Raw genomic sequence first — 24,054 nt, 5'->3', positions numbered from 1 at the left:
AGAGGAACTAGAAACTGAGAAAACCCAGAGGAACTTGACCCATCTAGGATTCCAGCAAGCCTGGGAACGAGTATGTCATTGTCTCTTCAATACCTGCTTCAAAAGAGCTCATACTGGAAATTGTGACCATTATGACTATTCATGGTTCCTTTTTATTTTTCTGGGATGTGTAGTTTGAGGGAGGAGTGTAGACTTCATTTAAATAGAAAAAAGGTGGTTACAGACTACTCTCAATATCTACCAACCTGGAAAAGTGACAGTTCTGTTCTCTTTGGCTTTTCTTGAAAAAAGCTGTACCTGCATAGACTAGTATTCCAGGTGTGTTATGTGAAGGAAGGCACATAAGGTATGCACATACTTTATGAAGACCTGCCCCACCTCTACCTCCTGGTCTACTCCTCACCTCCCCCACCAGACTCAGAGTGCATGGGCCACACCATAGCCATGATAGCACACAGCTTCTGGTTACAGGTGTTTGGTCCAAGAAATTCAGGAAGAATCGAAGAGTTGAGTCAAGAGTGGTCTCCTGGGCACAATAAAGATCCATAAATCCTAAGTCTGTCTGTCTGTCTGTCTGTCTGTCTCTCTTGTGTGTTACTGAAGATGTCTAGACCTAATCCAAGTGCTGAGCACAAGCTTGTGCATAGCAGCAAAAACAGTTACTGGGGTCTGTCACCTGTTGCCCAAGAGTCAACAGGGAAGCCGACCTCCAGGGAATAGGAGGAAGATGAAGGGAGACCATCTGCCTTCAGAAAGGTGATCAGCACCAGCTATGGGCCTGTTGGTTGTGCATTCACCATGAGACATCTGTGGGACTTCCTGGAGATGCAAGGTCCAGACCTTCTCTCTGAAGATGCTCAGCACCTCTCTTGGAGAACCAGAGAGCTCAACAAGACAATGCCACATTGGAGAGAAACCAAAGAACAAAGCCACATAAAATCAAAGCCAGGCAAAGAACTCACCAGAGGAAGAATTCACAAAGCACTGAGAAAATGCAGTAGCCAAACGCTGAACAGCTGCCCTTCATTTTCCTGAATTCAGGACAGGATTGGGCAGTGCTCCAGGCAGACACAGACCATATGTCTCTGGGCTTATCTATAGTTCATCTAAACCATGAAATGTCTTCAAGTATTTTAACTTGTATATTTTTCTTAATGTATGCCAAATATCCTCTCTCACTGTGATAATAAATCTCACAAGTATAACAGTATATTGTATAATATATATTATATGTTACATATCATATAATGACAGCTTATTATAACAGTAGGTGTGGAGTGGGGCAGGTCTCATACTACCCAGAATGAAGAGAACTGAGTGGAAGCTAGAGACAGAGAACAGACAGGGAGGCATAAGAATATGAAAACATTTGAGGGGATAGAGGCAGAGTTCAGAGCTGATAAAAGCGAACCCTCTTTGGCTTCTATGGTGGATGCTCAGAGAATAAGAGAAAACCAAATAAGTGAATGGTAGCAGAGAGATAGTTGCCAAAGGCTTATGTGAATACTTTTGGCAACACCTTCCTCCAACACAGAAACAAAAAACCTTTGCACTTAAGCATAAGCAAAATCAATGAGAAAAAAAAAAAAACACTAAAAAGATGTGAAATCCAAATGAAAAATATGAAGTTCACGAGATTATAGAATATAAAATGCAGGGGGACAGAGGCTTGCAGAGTACAAAAGGAAGGAATGGGGTGTACAGACACTTTTTGGGGATTGAAGGTGTCCAGGCAGAGAGGTAAAGTGTGTTGTACGAAAGAGCAGACTTAGCTCAAGAAACAGCGGGCAGGACAGAGAGGTCAGAGACAGGGTGACAACACTGAGGATGTTTGATCTCACGGGAAACCAGTAAGAGCAAAAGAAGAGTATGAGGGGTAAAACTTTAAGAAGAAAACCACCCATGGGGGCAGATTGAAAAGAAATGTAAACTTCAAAAGGCAAACTCAAGAAATTGCTTACTTGGTGTGGTTGCTGGAGCAGTAGATGTTGGGGTAGGGGTGCTGCTTGTAACAGTGGTCGAGCTAGTGGAGACAACCGGGACTGTGGTGTAGGTACTCCTCTGTGTGCTGGGTGTTGTCCCAGAGATCGAGGTGGACAGAGAAGTGGTAGTAACAATCTCAGGAGTCACAGATGTAAAGGAGGCAGAAGTTGTTGCAGAACTGGAGTGACCAGGAATGGATACAGGTAAGGTGGTGTGAGAAGCACTTGTTGAAAGTGTGCTGCCTACAGAAGATGTTGGGGAAGTGTGGCCCCCGATGGAAGTTGCTGATATAGTGATATTGCCAGGGGAGGGTGTTGGGGATGTATGAGCCTCTGTGGAAGCTGGCACTGTGGAGGCACTGTCAGGAGGAGTTGGAGACGGTGTAGCCACTGTGGAAGAGGGAAGAGTGGTGGCACTTTCAGCAAAAGTTGGTGACACACTGGCTTCTGTAGAAGAAGGTAATGTGATAGCACTATCAACAGAAGTTGGTGACATGCTGGCTTCTGGAGAAGAAGGCACTGTGGTGGCACTGTCAGCAGAAGTTGGAGAGGAACTGACTTCTGTAGAGGAAGGCACTGTGGTGGCAATTTCACTGGAAGTTGTAGAAGAAGTGGCCTCTGTAGAATAAGGCATTGTGGTGGCACTGTCAGTGGAAGTTGGATATGAAGTGGCCTCAGTAGAAGAAGGCACAGTCATGGCACTGTCAGTGGGAGATGGAGAGGAACTGGCCTCTGCAGAAGAAGACTCTGTGGTGGCACTGACAGGGAAAGTTGGAGAGGAAGTGGCATCTGTCGAAGAAGGTACTGTGGTGGCGCTATCAGTGGAAGCTGGAGATGAAGTGACCTCTGTAGATGTAGGCACTGTGGTGGCACCGTCAGTGGGAGTTGGAGAAGAACTTGGCTCTGTTGAGGAAGGCAGTGTGGTGGCATTCTCAGTGGGAGTTGGAGAGGAAGTGACCTGTGTAGAAGAAGGCACTGTGGTGGCACTGTGAGTGGGAGTTGGAGAGGAAGTGGCCTGTGTAGAAGGAGGCACTGGGGTGTCACTGTTAGTGGAAGTTGGAGAGGAACTGCTCTCTGTTGAAGAAGACACTGTGGTGACACTATCAGTGGAAGCTGGAGATGAAGTGGCCTCTGTAGATGTAGGCATTGTGGTGGCACTGTGAGTGGGAGTTAGAGAGGAACTTAGCTGTGTTGAGGAAGGCAGTGTGGTGGCACTCTCTGTTGGAGTTGGAGAGGAACTGGACTCTGTCGCAGAAGTCACTGTGGTGGCACTGTCGGTGGAAGTTGGAGATGAAGTGGCTGCTGTAGATATAGGCACACTGGTGTCACTGTCAGTGGCAGTTGGAGAGAAACTGGCCTCCGTTGAGGAAGGCAATGTGGTGACACTGTCAGTGGATGTTGGAGAGGAAGTGGCCTCTGTTGAAGAGGACACTGTGGTGGTTCTGTCACTAGATGTTGGAGAGGAACTGGCCTCTGATGAAGGAGCTGTTGCAGTGGCAGTTTCAGTGGGAGTTGGAGAGGAACTGGACTCTGTCAAAGAAGTCACTGTGGTGGCACTGCCAGTGGTAGTTGGAGAGGAACTGGGTTCTGTAGATGTAGGCACTGTGCTGGCACTCTCAATGTGGGTTGGAGAGGAAGTGGCTGCTGTAGAAGAAATGACTGTGGTGGCACTATCAGTGGATGTTGGAGACGAACTGGCTTCTGTAGAGGAAGGCACTAAGGTAGCGCTGTCAGTGGAAGGTGGAGACGAACTGGCCTCTGAAGAGGAAGACGTTGTGGTGGCACCATCAGTGGAAGCTGGAGAGGAACTGGCCTCTGTAGAAATTGGGACAGTAGTGGCACTGTCACTGGGAGTAAGAGAGGAACTGGGCTCTGTAGATGTAGGCACCATGGTGGCACTCTCAGTGGAAGTTGGAGAAGAACTGGACTCTGTCAAAGAAGTCACTGTGGTGGCACTGCCAGTGGGGATTGCGGAGGAAGTATCTTCTGTAGAAGAAATCACTGTGGTGGTACTCTCAGTGGATGTTGGAGACGAACTGGCTTCTGTAGAGGAAGGCACTGCGGTGACACTGTCAGTGGAAGTGGGAAAGGAACTGGGCTGTGAAAATGTAGGAACTGTGGTGGCACCGTTGGTGGAAGTTGGAGAGGAACTGGCCCCTGTTGATGAAGATCCTGTGATGGCACTGTCAGTGGGAGTAGGAGAGGAACTGGGCTCTGGAGAAGATGGAGAGGAACTGGTTGCTGTCAACGAAGAACTTGTGGTGGCACTGTCAGTGGGAGTTGAGGAGGAACTGGGCTCTGTAGATGTAGGCACAGGGGTGGCACTCTCAGTAAGGGTTGGAGAACCGGACTCTGTCAAAGAAGTCACTGTGGTAGCACTGCCAGTGGGGGTTGGAGAGGAAGTGGCCTCTGTAGAAGATATCACTGTGGTGGAACTCTCAGTGGATGTTGGAGACAAACTGGCTTCTGAAGAAGAAGACGTTGTGGTGGCACCGTCAGTGGAAGTTGGAGAGGAAGTGGCCTCTGTAGAAGAAGGCACTGGTGTGTCCTTGTCAGTGGTAGTTGAAGAGGAACTGGGCTCTGTAGATGTAGGCACTGTGGTGGCACTCTCAGTGGGTGTTGGAGATGAACTGGCTTCTGTAGAGGAAGGCACTGTGGTAGTGCTGTCAGTGGAAGGTGGAGACGAACTGGCCTCTGAAGAAGAAGACGTTGTGGCGGCACCTTCAGTGGAAGTTGGAGAGGAACTGGCCTCTGTAAATATCGGCAGAGTGGTGGCACTGCCAGTGAGAGTAGGAGAGGAACTGGGCTCTGTAGATATAGGCACTGTTGTGGCACTCTCAGTGGGGGTCGGAGAGGCAGTGGCTGCTGTAGAAGAAATCACTGTGGTGGCACTCTCAGTGAATGTTGGAGACGAAGTGGCATCTGTAGAAGAAGGCACTGTTGTGGCAGTGTAAGAAGAGGATGGAGAGGAACTGGTTCCTGTAGAAGAACTCACTGTGCTGGCACTGGCAGTGGTAGTTGGAGAGGAACTGGCCTGTGGAGATATAGGCACTGTCGTGACACTCTCAGTGGGGGTGGGAGAGGAAGTGTCTTCTGTGGAATAAATCACTGTAGTGGCACTGTCAGTGGATGTTGGAGAGGAAGTGAACGCTGTGGAAGAAGGCACTGTTGTGGCATTGTCAGTGGGAGTAGGAGAGGAACTGAGATCTGTAGATGTAGGCACTGTGGTGGCACTCTCAGTGGGGGTTGGAGAGGATGTGGCTGCTGTAGAAAAAATCACAGTGGTCGTGCTGTCAGTGGAAGGTGGAGACGAACTGGCCTCTGAAGAAGACGTTGTAGTGGCACCTACAGTGGATGTTGGAGAGGAAGTGGCCTCTGTAGAAAAAGGCACTGTTGTGGCAATGTCAGTGGGAGTAGGAGAGGAACTGAGATCTGTAGATGTAGGCACTGTGGTGGCACTCTCAGTGGGGGTTGGAGAGGAAGTGGCTGCTGTAGAAGAAATCACTATGGTGACACTCTCAGTGGCTGTTGGAGATGAACTGGCTTCTGTAGAGGAAGACACCGTGGTAGTGCTGTCACTGGAAGGTGGAGACGAACTGGCCTCTGAAGAAGAAGACGTTGTGGTGGCACCTTCAGTGGTTGTTGGAGAGGAAGTGGCCTCTGTAGAAGAAGGCACTGTTGTGGCAATGTCAGTGGGAGTAGGAGAGGAACTGAGATCTGTAGATGTAGGCACTGTGGTGGCACTCTCAGTGGGGGTTGGAGAGGAAGTGGCTGGTGTAGAAGAAATCACTATGGTGACACTCTCAGTGGGTGTTGGTGATGAACTGGCTTCCGTAGAGGAAGACACCGTTGTAGTGCTGTCAGTGGAAGGTGGAGACGAACTGGCCTCTGAAGAAGAAGACGTTGTGGTGGCACCTTCAGTGGTTGTTGGAGAGGACGTGGCCTCTGTAGAAGAAGGCACTGTTATGGCAATGTCAGTGGGAGTAGGAGAGGAACTGAGATCTGTAGATGTAGGCACTGTGATGGCACTCTCAGTGGGCGTTGGAGAGGATGTGGCTGCTGTAGAAGATATCGCTGTGGTAGTGCTGTCAGTGGAAGGTGGAGACGAACTGGCCTCTGAAGAAGAAGACGTTGTGGTGGCACCTTCTGTGGATATTGGAGAGGAAGTGGCCTCTGTAGAAGAGGGCACTGTTGTGGCAATGTCAGTGGGAGTAGGAGAGGAACTGAGATCTGTAGATGCAGGCACTGAGGTGGCACTCTCAGTGGGGGTTGGAGAGGAAGTGGCTGCTGTAGAAGAAATCACTATGGTGACACTCTCAGTGGGTGTTGGTGATGAACTGGCTTCTGTAGAGGAAGACACCATGGTAGTGCTGTCAGTGGAAGGTGGAGACGAACTGGCCTCTGAAGAAGAAGACGTTGTGGTGGCACCTTCAGTGGTTGTTGGAGAGGAAGTGGCCTCTGTAGAAGAAGGCACTGGTGTGGCAATGTCAGTGGGAGTAGGAGAGGAACTGAGATCTGTAGATGTAGGCACTGTGGTGGCACTCTCAGTGTGGGTTGGAGAGGAAGTGGCTGCTGTGGAAGAAATCACTGTCGTGGCACTCTCAGTGGGTGTTGGAGATGAACTGGCTTCTGTAGAGGAAGACTCTGTGGTAGTGCTGTCAGTGGAAGGTGGAGACGAACTGGCCTCTGAAGAAGAAGACGTTATGGTGGCACCTTCAGTGGATATTGGAGAGGAAGTGGCCTCTGTAGAAGAGGGCACTGTTGTGGCAATGTCAGTGGGAGTAGGAGAGGAACTGAGATCTGGAGATGTAGGCACTGTGGTGGCACTCTCAGTGGGGTTTGGGGAGGAAGTGGCTGCTGTAGAAGAAATCACTATGGTGACACTCTCAGTGGGTGTTGGTGATGAACTGGCTTCTGTAGAGGAAGACACCGTGGTAGTGCTGTCAGTGGAAGGTGGAGACGAACTGGCCTCTGAAGAAGAAGACGTTGTGGTGGCACCTTCAGTGGTTGTTGGAGAGGAAGTGGCCTCTGTAGAAGAAGGCACTGTTGTGGCAATGTCAGTGGGAGTAGGAGAGGAACTGAGATCTGTAGATGTAGGCACTGTGATGGCACTCTCAGTGGGCGTTGGAGAGGATGTGGCTGCTGTAGAAAAAATCATGGTGGTCGTGCTGTCAGTGGAAGGTGGAGACGAACTGGCCTCTGAAGAAGAAGACGTTGTGGTGGCACCTTCAGTGGATATTGGAGAGGAAGTGGCCTCTGTAGAAGAAGGCACTGGTGTGGCAATGTCAGTGGGAGTAGGAGAGGAACTGAGATCTGTAGATGTAGGCACTGTGGTGGCACTCTCAGTGGGGGTTGGAGAGGAAGTGGCTGCTGTGGAAGAAATCACTGTCGTGGCACTGTCAGTGGGTGTTGGAGATGAACTGGCTTCTGTAGAGGAAGACTCTGTGGTAGTGCTGTCAGTGGAAGGTGGAGACGAACTGGCCTCTGAAGAAGAAGACGTTATGGTGGCACCTTCAGTGGATATTGGAGAGGAAGTGGCCTCTGTAGAAGAGGGCACTGTTGTGGCAATGTCAGTGGGAGTAGGAGAGGAACTGAGATCTGTAGATGTAGGCACTGTGGTGGCACTCTCAGTGGGGGTTGGAGAGGATGTGGCTGTTGTAGAAAAAATCACGGTGGTCGTGCTGTCAGTGGAAAGTGGAGACGAACTGGCCTCTGAAGAAGAAGACGTTGTGGTGGCACCTTCTGTGGATGTTGGAGAGGAAGTGGCCTCTGTAGAAGAAGGCACTGGTGTGGCAATGTCAGTGGGAGTAGGAGAGGAACTGAGATCTGTAGATGTAGGCACTGTGGTGGCACTCTCAGTGGGGGTTGGAGAGGAAGTAGCTGCTGTAGAAGAAATCACTGTGGTCATGCTGTCAGTGGAAGGTGGAGACGAACTGGTCTCTGAGGAAGAAGACGTTGTGGTGGCACCTTCTGGGGATGTTGGAGAGGACGTGGCCTCTGTAGAAGAGGGCACTGTTGTGGCAACGTCAGTGGGAGTAGGAGAGGAACTGAGATCTGGAGATGTAGGCACTGTGGTGGCACTCTCAGTGGGGTTTGGGGAGGAAGTGGCTGCTGTAGAAGAAATCACTATGGTGACACTCTCAGTGGGTGTTGGTGATGAACTGGCTTCTGTAGAGGAAGACACCATGGTAGTGCTGTCACTGGAAGGTGGAGACGAACTGGCCTCTGAAGAAGAAGACGTTGTGGTGGCACCTTCAGTGGTTGTTGGAGAGGAAGTGGCCTCTGTAGAAGAAGGCACTGTTGTGGCAATGTCAGTGGGAGTAGGAGAGGAACTGAGATCTGTAGATGTAGGCACTGTGATGGCACTCTCAGTGGGCGTTGGAGAGGATGTGGCTGCTGTAGAAAAAATCATGGTGGTCGTGCTGTCAGTGGAAGGTGGAGACGAACTGGCCTCTGAAGAAGAAGACGTTGTGGTGGTACCTTCAGTGGATATTGGAGAGGAAGTGGCCTCTATAGAAGAGGGCACTGTTGTGGCAATGTCAGTGGGAGTAGGAGAGGAACTGAGATCTGGAGATGTAGGCACTGTGGTGGCACTCTCAGTGTGGGTTGGAGAGGAAGTGGCTGCTGTGGAAGAAATCACTGTCGTGGCACTCTCAGTGGGTGTTGGAGATGAACTGGCTTCTGTAGAGGAAGACTCTGTGGTAGTGCTGTCACTGGAAGGTGGAGACGAACTGGCCTCTGAAGAAGAAGACGTTATGGTGGCACCTTCAGTGGATATTGGAGAGGAAGTGGCCTCTGTAGAAGAGGGCACTGTTGTGGCAATGTCAGTGGGAGTAGGAGAGGAACTGAGATCTGGAGATGTAGGCACTGTGGTGGCACTCTCAGTGGGGTTTGGGGAGGAAGTGGCTGCTGTAGAAGAAATCACTATGGTGACACTCTCAGTGGGTGTTGGTGATGAACTGGCTTCTGTAGAGGAAGACACCGTGGTAGTGCTGTCAGTGGAAGGTGGAGACGAACTGGCCTCTGAAGAAGAAGACGTTGTGGTGGCACCTTCAGTGGTTGTTGGAGAGGAAGTGGCCTCTGTAGAAGAAGGCACTGTTGTGGCAATGTCAGTGGGAGTAGGAGAGGAACTGAGATCTGTAGATGTAGGCACTGTGATGGCACTCTCAGTGGGCGTTGGAGAGGATGTGGCTGCTGTAGAAAAAATCATGGTGGTCGTGCTGTCAGTGGAAGGTGGAGACGAACTGGCCTCTGAAGAAGAAGACGTTGTGGTGGCACCTTCAGTGGATATTGGAGAGGAAGTGGCCTCTGTAGAAGAAGGCACTGGTGTGGCAATGTCAGTGGGAGTAGGAGAGGAACTGAGATCTGTAGATGTAGGCACTGTGGTGGCACTCTCAGTGGGGGTTGGAGAGGAAGTGGCTGCTGTGGAAGAAATCACTGTCGTGGCACTGTCAGTGGGTGTTGGAGATGAACTGGCTTCTGTAGAGGAAGACACCGTGGTAGTGCTGTCAGTGGAAGGTGGAGACGAACTGGCCTCTGAAGAAGAAGACGTTATGGTGGCACCTTCAGTGGATATTGGAGAGGAAGTGGCCTCTGTAGAAGAGGGCACTGTTGTGGCAATGTCAGTGGGAGTAGGAGAGGAACTGAGATCTGTAGATGTAGGCACTGTGGTGGCACTCTCAGTGGGGGTTGGAGAGGATGTGGCTGTTGTAGAAAAAATCACGGTGGTCGTGCTGTCAGTGGAAAGTGGAGACGAACTGGCCTCTGAAGAAGAAGACGTTGTGGTGGCACCTTCTGTGGATGTTGGAGAGGAAGTGGCCTCTGTAGAAGAAGGCACTGGTGTGGCAATGTCAGTGGGAGTAGGAGAGGAACTGAGATCTGTAGATGTAGGCACTGTGGTGGCACTCTCAGTGGGGGTTGGAGAGGAAGTAGCTGCTGTAGAAGAAATCACTGTGGTCATGCTGTCAGTGGAAGGTGGAGACGAACTGGTCTCTGAGGAAGAAGACGTTGTGGTGGCACCTTCTGGGGATGTTGGAGAGGACGTGGCCTCTGTAGAAGAGGGCACTGTTGTGGCAATGTCAGTGGGAGTAGGAGAGGAACTGAGATCTGTAGATGTAGGCACTGTGGTGGCACTCTCAGTGTGGGTTGGAGAGGAAGTGGCTGCTGTGGAAGAAATCACTGTCGTGGCACTCTCAGTGGGTGTTGGAGATGAACTGGCTTCTGTAGAGGAAGACTCTGTGGTAGTGCTGTCAGTGGAAGGTGGAGACGAACTGGCCTCTGAAGAAGAAGACGTTATGGTGGCACCTTCAGTGGATATTGGAGAGGAAGTGGCCTCTGTAGAAGAGGGCACTGGTGTGGCAATGTCAGTGGGAGTAGGAGAGGAACTGAGATCTGTAGATGTAGGCACTGTGGTGGCACTCTCAGTGGGGGTTGGAGACGAAGTAGCTGCTGTAGAAGAAATCACTGTGGTCATGCTGTCAGTGGAAGGTGGAGACGAACTGGTCTCTGAGGAAGAAGACGTTGTGGTGGCACCTTCTGGGGATGTTGGAGAGGACGTGGCCTCGGTAGAAGAGGGCACTGTTGTGGCAATGTCAGTGGGAGTAGGAGAGGAACTGAGATCTGTAGATGTAGGCACTGTGGTGGCACTCTCAGTGGGGGTTGGAGACGAAGTAGCTGCTGTAGAAGAAATCACTGTGGTCATGCTGTCAGTGGAAGGTGGAGACGAACTGGTCTCTGAGGAAGAAGACGTTGTGGTGGCACCTTCTGGGGATGTTGGAGAGGACGTGGCCTCTGTAGAAGAGGGCACTGTTGTGGCAATGTCAGTGGGAGTAGGAGAGGAACTGAGATCTGTAGATGTAGGCACTGTGGTGGCACTCTCAGTGGGGGTTGGAGAGGAAGTGGCTGCTGTAGAAGAAATCACTATGGTGACACTCTCAGTGGGTGTTGGTGATGAACTGGCTTCTGTAGAGGAAGACACCGTGGTAGTGCTGTCACTGGAAGGTGGAGACGAACTGGCCTCTGAAGAAGAAGACGTTGTGGTGGCACCTTCAGTGGTTGTTGGAGAGGAAGTGGCCTCTGTAGAAGAAGGCACTGGTGTGGCAATGTCAGTGGGAGTAGGAGAGGAACTGAGATCTGTAGATGTAGGCACTGTGGTGGCACTCTCAGTGGGGGTTGGAGAGGAAGTGGCTGCTGTAGAAGAAATCACTATGGTGACACTCTCAGTGGGTGTTGGTGATGAACTGGCTTCTGTAGAGGAAGACACCGTGGTAGTGCTGTCAGTGGAAGGTGGAGACGAACTGGCCTCTGAAGAAGAAGACGTTGTGGTGGCACCTTCAGTGGTTGTTGGAGAGGAAGTGGCCTCTGTAGAAGAAGGCACTGTTGTGGCAATGTCAGTGGGAGTAGGAGAGGAACTGAGATCTGTAGATGTAGGCACTGTGGTGGCACACTCAGTGGGGGTTGGAGAGGATGTGGCTGTTGTAGAAAAAATCACTGTGGTCGTGCTGTCAGTGGAAGGTGGAGACGAACTGGCCTCTGAAGAAGAAGACGTTGTGGTGGCACCTTCTGGGGATGTTGGAGAGGAAGTGGCCTCTGTAGAAGAAGGCACTGTTGTGGCAATGTCAGAGGGAGTAGGAGAGGAACTGAGATCTGTAGATGTAGGCACTGTGGTGGCACTCTCAGTGTGGGTTGGAGAGGAAGTGGCTGCTGTGGAAGAAATCACTGTCGTGGCACTCTCAGTGGGTGTTGGAGATGAACTGGCTTCTGTAGAGGAAGACACTGTGATAGTGCTGTCACTGGAAGGTGGAGACGAACTGGCCTCTGAAGAAGAAGACGTTATGGTGGCACCTTCAGTGGATATTGGAGAGGAAGTGGCCCCTGTAGAAGAGGGCACTGTTGTGGCAATGTCAGTGGGAGTAGGAGAGGAACTGAGATCTGTAGATGTAGGTACTGTGGTGGCACTCTCAGTGTGGGTTGGAGAGGAAGTGGCTGCTGTAGAAGAAATCACTATGGTGACACTCTCAGTGGGTGTTGGTGATGAACTGGCTTCTGTAGAGGAAGACACCGTGGTAGTGCTGTCACTGGAAGGTGGAGACGAACTGGCCTCTGAAGAAGAAGACGTTGTGGTGGCACCTTCAGTGGATATTGGAGAGGAAGTGGCCTCTGTAGAAGAAGGCACTGGTGTGGCAATGTAAGTGGGAGTAGGAGAGGAACTGAGATCTGTAGATGTAGGCACTGTGATGGCACTCTCAGTGTGGGTTGGAGAGGAAGTGGCTGCTGTGGAAGAAGTCACTGTCGTGGCACTCTCAGTGGGTGTTGGAGATGAACTGGCTTCTGTAGAGGAAGACTCTGTGGTAGTGCTGTCACTGGAAGGTGGAGACGAATTGGCCTCTGAAGAAGAAGACGTTGTGGTGGTACCTTCAGTGGATATTGGAGAGGAAGTGGCCTCTGTAGAAGAAGGCACTGGTGTGGCAATGTCAGTGGGAGTAGGAGAGGAACTGAGATCTGTAGATGTAGGCACTGTGGTGGCACTCTCAGTGTGGGTTGGAGAGGAAGTGGCTGCTGTGGAAGAAATCACTGTCGTGGCACTCTCAGTGGGTGTTGGAGATGAACTGGCTTCTGTAGAGGAAGACTCTGTGGTAGTGCTGTCACTGGAAGGTGGAGACGAATTGGCCTCTGAAGAAGACGTTGTGGTGGTACCTTCAGTGGATATTGGAGAGGAAGTGGCCTCTGTAGAAGAGGGCACTGTTGTGGCAATGTCAGTGGGAGTAGGAGAGGAACTGTGATCTGTAGATGTAGGCACTGTGGTGGCACTCTCAGTGGGCGTTGGAGAGGAAGTGGCTGCTGTAGAAGAAATCACTATGGTGACACTCTCAGTGGGTGCTGGTGATGAACTGGCTTCTGTAGAGGAAGACACCATGGTAGTGCTGTCAGTGGAAGGTGGAGACGAACTGGCCTCTGAAGAAGAAGACGTTGTGGTGGCACCTTCTGTGGATATTGGAGAGGAAGTGGCCTCTGTAGAAGAGGGCACTGTTGTGGCAATGTCAGTGGGAGTAGGAGAGGAACTGAGATCTGGAGATGTAGGCACTGTGGTGGCACTCTCAGTGGGGGTTGGAGAGGAAGTGGCTGCTGTAGAAGAAATCACTGTGGTCATGCTGTCAGTGGAAGGTGGAGACGAACTGGTCTCTGAGGAAGAAGACGTTGTGGTGGCACCTTCTGGGGATGTTGGAGAGGACGTGGCCTCTGTAGAAGAGGGCACTGTTGTGGCAATGTCAGTGGGAGTAGGAGAGGAACTGAGATCTGTAGATGTAGGCACTGCGGTGGCACTCTCAGTGTGGGTTGAAGAGGAAGTGGCTGCTGTGGAAGAAATCACTGTCATGGCACTCTCAGTGGGTGTTGGAGATGAACTGGCTTCTGTAGAGGAAGACACTGTGGTAGTGCTGTCACTGGAAGGTGGAGACGAACTGGCCCCTGAAGAAAAAGACGTTATGGTGGCACCTTCAGTGGATATTGGAGAGGAAGTGGCCTTTGTAGAAGAGGGCACTGTTGTGGCAATGTCAGTGGGAGTAGGAGAGGAACTGAGATCTGTAGATGTAGGCACTGTGGTGGCACTCTCAGTGGGCGTTGGAGAGGATGTGGCTGCTGTAGAAGAAATCACTATGGTGACACTCTCAGTGGGTGTTGGAGATGAACTGGCTTCTGTAGAGGAAGACACTGTGGTAGTGCTGTCAGTGGAAGGTGGAGACGAACTGGCCTCTGAAGAAAAAGACGTTATGGTGGCACCTTCAGTGGATATTGGAGAGGAAGTGGCCTCTGTAGAAGAGGGCACTGTTGTGGCAATGTCAGTGGGAGTAGGAGAGGAACTGAGATCTGTAGATGTAGGCACTGTGGTGGCACTCTCAGTGGGGGTTGGAGAGGAAGTGGCTGCTGTAGAAGAAATCACTATGGTGACACTCTCAGTGGGTGTTGGAGATGAACTGGCTTCCGTAGAGGAAGACACCGTTGTAGTGCTGTCAGTGGAAGGTGGAGACGAACTGGCCTCTGAAGAAGAAGACGTTGTGGTGGCACCTTCAGTGGTTGTTGGAGAGGACGTGGCCTCTGTAGAAGAAGGCACTGTTATGGCAATGTCAGTGGGAGTAGGAGAGGAACTGAGATCTGTAGATGTAGGCACTGTGATGGCACTCTCAGTGGGCGTTGGAGAGGATGTGGCTGCTGTAGAAGATATCGCTGTGGTAGTGCTGTCAGTGGAAGGTGGAGACGAACTGGCCTCTGAAGAAGAAGACGTTGTGATGGCACCTTCTGTGGATGTTGGAGAGGACGTGGCCTCTGTAGAAGAAGGCACTGTTGTGGCAATGTCAGTGGGAGTAGGAGAGGAACTGAGATCTGTAGATGTAGGCACTGTGGTGGCACTCTCAGTGGGGGTTGGAGAGGAAGTGGCTGCTGTAGAAGAAATCACTATGGTGACACTCTCAGTGGGTGTTGGTGATGAAGTGGCTTCTGTAGAGGAAGACACCATGGTAGTGCTGTCAGTGGAAGGTGGAGACAAACTGGCCTCTGAAGAAGAAGACGTTGTGGTGGCACCTTCAGTGGTTGTTGGAGAGGAAGTGGCCTCTGTAGAAGAAGGCACTGGTGTGGCAATGGCTGTGGGAGTAGGAGAGGAACTGAGATCTGTAGATGTAGTCACTGTGGTGGCACTCTCGGTCGGGGTTGGAGAGGATGTGGCTGTTGTAGAAAAAATCACGGTGGTCATGCTGTCAGTGGAAGGTGGAGACGAACTGGCCTCTGAAGAAGAAGACGTTGTGGTGGCACCTTCAGTGGTTGTTGGAGAGGAAGTGGCCTCTGTAGAAGAAGGCACTGGTGTGGCAATGTCAGTGGGAGTAGGAGAGGAACTGAGATCTGGAGATGTAGGCACTGTGGTGGCACTCTCAATGTGGGTTGGAGAGGAAGTGGCTGCTGTGGAAGAAATCACTATCGCGGCACTCTCAGTGGGTGTTGGAGATGAATTGGCTTCTGTAGAGGAAGACACTGTGGTAGTGCTGTCAGTGGAAGGTGGAGACGAACTGGCCTCTGAAGAAGAAGACGTTATGGTGGCACCTTCAGTGGATACTGGAGAGGAATTGGCCTCTGTAGAAGAGGGCACTGTTGTGGCAATGTCAGTGGGAGTAGGAAAGGAACTGAGATCTGTAGATGTAGGCACTGTGGTGGCACTCTCATCGGGGGTTGGAGAGGAAGTGGCTGCTGTAGAAGAAATCACTATGGTGACACTCTCAGTGGGTGTTGGTGATGCACTGGCTTCCGTAGAGGAAGACACCATGGTAGTGCTGTCACTGGAAGGTGGAGACGAACTGGCCTCTGAAGAAGAAGACGTTGTGGCGGCACCTTCAGTGGTTGTTGGAGAGGAAGTGGCCTCTGTAGAAGAAGGCACTGGTGTGGCAATGTCAGTGGGAGTAGGAGAGGAACTGAGATCTGTAGATGTAGGCACTGTGGTGACACTCTCATTGGGGGTTGGAGGGGAAGTGGCTGTTGTAGAAGAGATCACTGTGGTCGTGCTGTCAGTGGAAGGTGCAGACGAAATGGCCTCTGAAGAAGAAGACGTTGTTGTGGCACTTTCAGTGGATGTTGGAGAGGAAGTGGCCTCTGTAGAAGAAGGCACTGTTGTGGCAATGTCAGTGGGAGTAGGAGAGGAACTGAGGTCTGTAGATGTAGGCACTGTGGTGGCACTCTCATTGGGGGTTGGAGGGGAAGTGGTTGTTGTAGAAGAGATCACTGTGGTCGTGCTGTCAGTGGAAGGTGGAGACGAACTGGCCTCTGCAGAGGAAGACACTGTGGTAGTGCTGTCACTGGAAGGTGGAGACGAACTGGCCTCTGAAGAGGAAGGCGTTTTGGTGGCACCTTCAGTGGATGTTGGAGAGGAAGTGGCCTCTGTAGAAGAAGGCACTGTTGTGGCAATGTCAGTGGGAGTAGGAGAGGAACTGAGGTCTGTAGATATAGGCACTGTGGTGGGACTCTCCGTGGGGGTCGGAGAGGAAGTGGCTGCTGTAGAAGAAATCACTGTGGTCGTGCTGTCAGTGGGTGTTGGAGATGAACTGGCTTCTGTAGAGGAAGACACTTTGGTAGTGCTGTCACTGGAAGGTGGAGACGAACTGGCCTCTGAAGAGGAAGGCGTTTTGGTGGCACCTTCAGTGGATGTTGGAGAGGAAGTGGCCTCTGTAGAAGAAGGCACTGTTGTGGCAATGTCAGTGGGAGTAGGAGAGGAACTGAGGTCTGTAGATATAGGCACTGTGGTGGGACTCTCAGTGGGGTTCAGAGAGGAAGTGGCTGCTGTAGAAGAAATCACTGTGGTCGTGCTGTCAGTGGGTGTTGGAGATGAACTGGCTTCTGTAGAGGAAGACACTTTGGTAGTGCTGTCCCTGGAAGGTGGAGACGAACTGGCCTCTGAAGAGGAAGGCGTTTTGGTGGCACCTTCAGTGGATGTTGGAGAGGAAGTGGCCTCTGTAGAAGAAGGCACTGTTGTGGCAATGTCAGTGGGAGTAGGAGAGGAACTGAGGTCTGTAGATATAGGCACTGTGGTGGGACTCTCAGTGGGGGTCGGAGAGGAAGTGGCTGCTGTAGAAGAAATCACTGTGGTCGTGCTGTCAGTGGGTGTTGGAGATGAACTGGCTTCTGTAGAGGAAGACACTTTGGTAGTGCTGTCACTGGAAGGTGGAGACGAACTGGCCTCTGAAGAGGAAGGAGTTTTGGTGGCACCTTCAGTGGATGTTGGAGAGGAAGTGGCCTTTGTAGAAGGCACTGTTGTGGCGTTGTTAGTGCGAGTAGGAGAAGAATGGAGATCTGTAGATGTAGGCACTGTGTTGGGACTCTCAGTGGGGGTTGGAGAGGAATTGTCCTTTGTATAACGCAATTTGCTGGTATTGTGTTTGGTAGGTACAACCACAGTTTCTTCTTCACACAACTTGGAGGTGGTTATGGTGGGATTTCTTCCAGATTTTCTACTCCTTTTAAAAGTTATCAGCATTTTGTTACTGTCAGTCAGATATGATTCTTCCTTTGCAGTTCCTGTAAAAGTTGTCAGATTGTGTCACTTTTGTCAGTGCTTTTGAAAATATTTTAAGCCCTCTAGAGTCCACCGAGGTCTGTGTGAGTAATGGGTACTAAGTGGGGTGTTCATTGTAGCTTTTTTAGAAAAAAAAAATCTGGTTTCAAAATCCATTGTCTGAATGAACCAGAAATATTTGTTGCAGGTATATCCATGTCTCTCTTTCCCTCCTCTAGGCTCTTTGAGTTGAGCAGAGCCTGAACCCCTTTCCATATATCCTGGCTGGTTCCCATCCACTTTTAATAATCTTTAAGGCCCTCAAAACCATGTAGTCATGGACTGTAAAATGTTGGGGGGATTGGGGTTTATGAGTTTTCTAGTCCTTCTGCTCAGAGGTGCTCTTCCCAGCATCTCCAGGGCTGCTGGGCCTCACCTGTATCATGGATCTCTTTCATCTCCTTGCACTGAGGGTCCCGGGGGTTCCCCTGAGACACACACCCTCCTCCATCCCATACAGCCCTGTCCTCTGGGATGTCTGAAAAAGAGAAAGGGAGGTTAGTCTCCTGGAGCTATAACATTTCTTCTCATTTGCGAGTCCTTTATTCTCCCCAAGTCTCTGTGATTGCCCAACCTCATCTCCCCACCCCCACCCCTGCCTCCCCTGGAAAGGGCCACAGTGTTTGTTTCACGGTCTAGAAATCAAGCATCAGGACCTCGTTCACACAGAGGTGAAGCGAGAAGACCAGGGTTTGAGGGATAAGGTCTTGAAGATCTTGAGAGGTTGAGGCAAACCTCAGGTTTTGCAGCTGTGGGAAAGGGAGCTCTTGCTCAGTTCGGGAGTCAGATTTCGAGGAAGCATTTACATGCGACTAAGTCCTTTCCAATGGAATGTGAGCACAACTGAGCATGCCATTTCCAGGCCAGCCCAGAAACTTCCCCGGTGGTCCTGATTGGTGGTCTTGATCTCTCTGCCAGTTGGAGTCAGATAGCACGGAGGCCCAAGAAGATAGTGAAGCCTAGGAAGAAGGAGGCCAGGTCCCTGGATCACGACATGAAGAAAACCTACCTGCCAACCGGGAACATCTGCTCTCCTATCGTTACATGAGCAGGGAAAAAACCTTCTACCACGGTTGAGCGATGACATATTTGGGGCATATTTGTTATAGCATATACAAAAATATCCTAATACAGTAAAGAGCTTCATTTAACCCTAGGAACAGATACACTTACTCTAATCATCTTCAAGAAACTCAAACCTTTTGTATCAAATAACCTTTTCACACTTGAGATTTAATATATTTGTAATATTCAAGAGAATTTGGCTTAATGTGGCAACCTTGTAGTTTCAATTTAAAATACGTAATTGAGGGATGCCTGGGTGTCTCTGTTGGTTAAGTGTCCAACTCTTGGTTTCTGCTTAGGTCATGATCTCACAGTTTGTGAGTTCGAGCCCCGTGTTGGGTTCTGCACTGACAGTGTGGAGCCTGCTTGGGATTCTCTGTCTCCCTCTCTCTCTGCTCCTCCCTCGCTCTCTCCCTCTCTCTCTAAAAATAAATAAATAAACATTAAAAAAATAAAATATATAATTGAGTGATCAATTTAGACTTGTCATTTTACATGAAAATCTTGCCAAGATTATAAACAGTATTAGAACATTTAAGAGTACTTAAGATCCACCATATATATAATGTATTAGGCTTGAAGGTTTGAAGGAAGTTTTAAAAATAAACATTTTAATGTATTAGGTTTATGGAGTTTCTTGAGTACTTGAAAAGATTTTGTTTATGAATCAAACAATTGAAGTCTTTAAATAGGAAATGTAATGTATTAATTTTATAAATGTAACTTAAAATGTTTAAAGTAATTTAATTGGCCAAGTATGTAAAATAGATTAAACACTCATCAAAGGCCCTTATAAAAACATTATGCTCTGCTTCTGGCCAAGATGGAGCATCAGAGACTGGATTCGACCTCCTACCGGAAACAACACCCACCCCCAAATAACCTGATAACCATAGCAAAGACAGGAAGCAATGATTTTCAATACACTGGATATGCCTGTGATCACCCTAGCTGACTGACTTGAGAGGGTTTCCAGCAAGATCTCTTGGGTTGAGGAGATGTAGACCAGTGTCTTGAAAGAATGAGGCAGCTAGAGTTCACAGGACAGAATTACTGGGAGGCAGACTAGCACAGAGAGGTCCCTGATCAGCCCTAGGCTGATCAGAGCATGCTTCTCAAGAAACTACCCAAGATCCAGGAAATGCCACTGGAAAAGATTAGAAGAAAAGAGACCTGGCTCTCACGTAGGCATGGGAACAATGCTCTTTCCACCAGCCAAACTGGAAAAGCCTATCATTCACAGGGCGTTGGGCAGAGAGAGAACTCAGGAAGATCTTGTGTCAGTCCTAGGAAATACAGCCCTATACTGAGATTCTCAGGATTCATGTAATGAATTATACTTAAAACAAAAAACAAGAAACAAGAAACAAGAGAAGACTCCATCCTGTGGGGGTTAGTGCCACCATGGAGAAGTACCACTGCCACTGCCACAAGGCTGGCTTCAATGCTGATGAAGCCAACAATATCCTTAAAGAGCATATGAATAGGACCTTCAGTGGTGAAGATTATAACCAGAAGAACATCAACCAACAGACTGCAAGCATAGTAGAGCAAACCTTAACACATTTGGTTATGTTGGGAAATGCTTATAAATATGTTGTGACATGTGCAGTGGTCCAGAGGAGCGCATATGGCTTTCACACAGCCAGTTGCTGTTTTGGGGGGTTTCCACCTCTGATGGAACCTGTAGTGTAAGATGGGAGGACCGAACCATGAACTGTGTAGTCAATGCTTCTACCATTGCTATTGACCTGTGACAGACTAAAAGTGTTCAGCCAAAGCCGTTAACTTAACAATTTGCCAGTGTGTCCTTTCTTTTTATTAAAAAAAAATTTTTTTATCTTTATTTGTTCTTGAGAGAGAGACAGGGTGTGAGCAGGGGAGGAGCATGGAGAGAGGGAGACACAGAATCCTCAGCAGGCTCCAGGCTCTGAGCTGTCGGCACGGAGCTGGACGCGAGGCTCGAACCCACGAACCATGAGATCATGATCTGAGCCGAAGTCAGATGCTCAGCCGACTGAGCCACCCAGGTGCCCTTCCAGTGTGTCCTTCCTTAAAAAAGTAATTGTTACTTATTAATGTGCTGGATGACAAATGTGCAAGACTCTTCAAAGCTATCAACAATCTCATGGTAAATTGGCAGATTATCTCTTATTGTGTGCAGCATCATTTATGTAGGAAAAGATTTTAGGGGCACCTGGTGGCTCAGTCGGTTAAGTGTCCAACTCTTGGTTTCAGCTCAGGTCATGATCTCACAGTTTGTGAGTTAGAGCCCCGCATCAGGCTCTGTGTTGATAGCCTGGAGCCTGCTTGGGATTCTCTATCTCCCTCTGTCTGCCCCTTCCCCGCTCTCTTTCTCTCTCAAAAATAAATAAATAAGCATTTAAAAAATTAAAAAAAGGGTGCCTGGCTGGCTCAGTTGGTTAAGCACTGGACTTTGGCTTAGGTCAGGTCATGATCTCAGTTTGTGAGTTCGAGCCCCACATCAGGCTCTGCGCTGACAGCTCAGAGCCTGTAGCCTGCTTTGGATTCTGTGTCTCCCTCTCTCTGTCCCTCCCCTACTGGCACTGTCTCTTTCTGTCTCTTAAAAAATGAATAAATGTTTAAAAAATTTTTTTAGAAAAAGAATAATATTGAGATAATACAAAGATAGAGTTTCATGTAGTGGTCTATATTTTTGGCACGTCAAAAATTCTCACAGCCATGACCTTTATTTTACTTCGTGTTGCTGGCTTTTGTGTCCTGGATGATTATAATGACCAAAATATCTGTGCAGTTAAGTCTTGCTCCTGATTATTGTTACTGAAACCTTATTTTAAAAGAATAATAATCAAAATAACTGGGGACTTGATATCTGCTCTGTTTTTATTTAAAATATAGTAAAGATTATCTTCCTGTGCTGTAAAAGAAAAAAAAAAAAAAAGCAAGAGGAGGCGGAAGAAGAAAAGGAGGAAGAAAAAGGAAACAGGGTTTGATTTGGGAATAATTAATGTATACATATGATACAAAACTTACAAAATAAGCCTTTCTCCCACCTTATATCCAAATTGTCCTTGTCAGACTCAACTATTACTGGTTTCTTGTGAGACCTTTCAGATATTATATACATCAACAAGCGCTTAAAAGAGGTATGGTTGCATACTGTATACATGGTTCTGTGTATCGCTTTTTTTCATTGTCTCAAGCATATTAAGCTACCTCCTTCTTTGTAATGACTACATAGTACTCCATGATATAGATGTATAGATTTATTTAATTTACCTCTCAGACATGGGTGTTTGGGCTGTGTGGTAGGCAGAATTTTGGTCCTCACAGTCTCTGCCCCCTGGTGTTAATTCCAAGAGTATGTTATGTTACGTGGCAGAAGGAACTTGGCAAGTATGACATTGCTAATCAATTGACTGATCAGGTCAAATAGGCAGATTATCCTGCATTTTCAAGGCAGGACCGATGTTATCACATGAGCCCTTAAAAGCAGGGAAAAGAACAGAAGAGAACTCAGAGAAGAGCAACAGAGAGACGCCACGTCATTTGCTAAGGTGAATATGGATATCCCTGTATTTGCGACTTTGCATTGGTATATGAGTGTATCCATTGGGCAAATTCCTCCACATGGAAATTGCCAGGCAAAAGAGCATGTGCCCTGGATATTGTGTTCCTTTTTTCTCAAAGACCTTCTAAAAAAAAAAAAAAGACCTTCTATAGAACTGTACCAATCACACTCCCTTTCTGTGGCTGGCAGTGTCTCTTTCCCACATTCTCAACAACCAGTATGCTATCTAGCTTTTTTGATTCTTGTCAATTGTCATGGGTTGAATTTATCCATCCCTCAAAAAATTATACTGAATTCCTAACCCTCAGGACCTCAGAACATGTCTTTATTGGGATATAGGTCTTTACAGAGGAAATCAAGTGAAAATGAGGCCATTAGGGTGGGCTTATGACCATTATGACTGGTGTCCTTATAAAAAGGAGAAATTCTGACATGAATTTAAATACATTTTTTAAAAGAAGGGAAATTCAGAGAGTATATCAAAATAAAAAGCTTCTGCACAGCAAAGGAAAAAATCAACAAAACTAAAAGACAACCTGCTAAATGGGAGAAGATATTTGCAACAACATATCCTATAAGGGGTTAGTATCTTAAATATATAAAGAACTTATACAGGGGCGCCTGGGTGTCTAGGTGGGTTAAACGTCTTGATTTTGGCTCAGGTCATGATCTCATGGTTCATGAGATCAAGCCCTGTGTTGGGCTCTGCACTGTCAGACTAGGATTGGGATTCTCTTTCTCCCTCTCTCTCTCTGCCCCTCCCCTGCGAGCTCTATCTCTCCAAATAAATAAACATTAAAAAAAAAGAACTTATACAACTCAACACTCAAAAATCAAATAATCCAATTTAAAAATGGACAGATGTGAACAGACATTTCTCCAAAGAATACATCCGGATGGTCAACAGACATATGAAAAGATGCTCAACATCACTCATCAAAAGGGAAATGCAAATCAAAACTACAATGAGGTATCACCTCACACTGTCAGAATAGCCAAAATCAAAAACACAAGAAGGGAAGTTTGGGGGCCCCTGGGTGGCTCAGTTGGTTAAATGCCACACTCTTGGTTTCAGGTCATGATCTCACAGTTCATAGGTTCGAGTCCCACATCAGGCTCTACACTGACCGCACAGAGCCTGTTTAGGAATCTCTTTCTCCCTCTCTTTCTACCTGTCTCCTGCTCTCGCTCTCTCTCTCAAAATAAAAAAAATAAACTTAACTAAAAAAAAAAAGAAGAGAAGTTTGGACACAGAGACGTGCGCACAGGGAGAACCCCTCAGGGAAAGATGAAGGCAGAGATCGGGGTGACATGCCTGCAAGCCAAGGAATGTCTATTGCCAGCAGCTACCAGATGCCAGGGGAGAGGCCTGGCATAGATCTTTCCTTCCCTACTGCCTTAAGAGGGAGCATGGCCTGCTGACACTTTAGTCTTGGACTTCTGACCTCCAGAATTGTGAGACAAGAAATTCCGTTGTTCTAAGCCACTCAGGTTGTGCTAATTTGTTATGGTGGCCCTGGAAGGGAAATTCTTTCTGGTCACCTGTGGTTGCAGCAGTGGATTCAAGGAGAGAGAGGTCAGTGGTGACCCCTAGGAAGGCTCCTCAGAGGAGAAAGACCTTGTTGATGGAGGTGAGGTTGGGGGGGTAGCCACTGGAGTGACTCCCTGAAGAGAAGGATGACAGTAGGAGGGTGGTGAGGACATGGGTGGGCAAAAGCACTCAGGTTGGGGAAGGGAAGGGGGGGAAGGGAGCAGAAGGAGATGACTGAGCACCCAGGCCTTGGACACATCTGTGCTGGATATGGGAGGTAAGAGGCACTTGCCAGGGCTGGACGGGGCTCGACTGGGCCCAGAATGTTGTGTTTCGGGGCGCCTGGGTGGCGCAGTCGGTTAAACGTCCGACTTCAGCCAGGTCACGATCTCGCGTTCCGTGAGTTCGAGCCCCGCGTCAGGCTCTGGGCTGATGGCTCGGAGCCTGGAGCCTGTTTCCGATTCTGTGTCTCCCTCTCTCTCTGCCCCTCCCCCGTTCATGCTCTGTCTCTCTCTGTCCCAAAAATAAATAAACGTTGAAAAAAAAAATTAAAAAAAAAAAAAAAAAAAGAATGTTGTGTTTCGTTGACAAGCAATATAACCAGGGTGTGCTGGAAGGAGGGGCCAGACGGCCAGAAGAGGGTGTGCCTGCCGGGAAGAGCCAGGTGAAGGCCACCAGATTCTTCCTCAAGGCCCACGCCCCACTCAGGCATCCCCAGCCCAGTAGCCTGAGAAGGGATGTGGCTCTGGGTCCCCAAAAGGACACATGGGAGAGTCAGGTGCCATTCAAGGCTGGCCAGGGCTCTACAGACCAGCTGATGCCAGGCCCAGAGAGG

At 48.9% G+C, this 24,054-nt stretch overlaps 1 protein-coding gene and 1 pseudogene across 1 annotated transcript; one reads left to right on the top strand and one right to left on the bottom strand.

The window, feature by feature from the left end:
• Positions 1 to 15,016: 15,016 nt before the first annotated feature.
• Positions 15,017 to 17,468, bottom strand: LOC122472060 (flocculation protein FLO11-like). The gene is made up of 3 exons (XM_043561376.1): positions 17,447 to 17,468; positions 15,186 to 16,808; positions 15,017 to 15,042 (listed from the first exon to the last, which is right to left on the bottom strand). The coding sequence occupies exons 1-3, from the start codon at positions 17,466 to 17,468 to the stop codon at positions 15,017 to 15,019; spliced, it is 1,671 nt and encodes a 556-aa protein (XP_043417311.1).
• A 1,072-nt stretch (positions 17,469 to 18,540) lies between these two features.
• LOC122471315 lies at positions 18,541 to 19,964 on the top strand (annotated as a pseudogene).
• Positions 19,965 to 24,054: the final 4,090 nt, after the last annotated feature.

The sequence above is a fragment of the Prionailurus bengalensis genome, chromosome E3 (assembly GCF_016509475.1).
Source record: "Prionailurus bengalensis isolate Pbe53 chromosome E3, Fcat_Pben_1.1_paternal_pri, whole genome shotgun sequence".
Taxonomy (NCBI): Eukaryota; Metazoa; Chordata; class Mammalia; order Carnivora; family Felidae; genus Prionailurus; species Prionailurus bengalensis.
This window is presented reverse-complemented; position numbering and strand designations above follow the sequence as displayed.

What these genes read in the sequence shown, in the direction of transcription:
- LOC122472060 (XM_043561376.1), bottom strand. Translation starts at nt 17,468, where the DNA reads ATGAAAGAGATCCATGATACAG. An exon ending in GAAAGAGATCCATGATACAG is followed by an intron (nt 16,809 to 17,446) that starts GTGAGGCCCAGC and finishes CTACATCTACAG; the next exon opens with ATCTCCATTCTTCTCCTACT. An exon ending in CTCTCCAACCCCCGATGAGA is followed by an intron (nt 15,043 to 15,185) that starts GTGCCACCACAG and finishes TCTTCTTCAGAG; the next exon opens with GCCAGTTCGTCTCCACCTTC.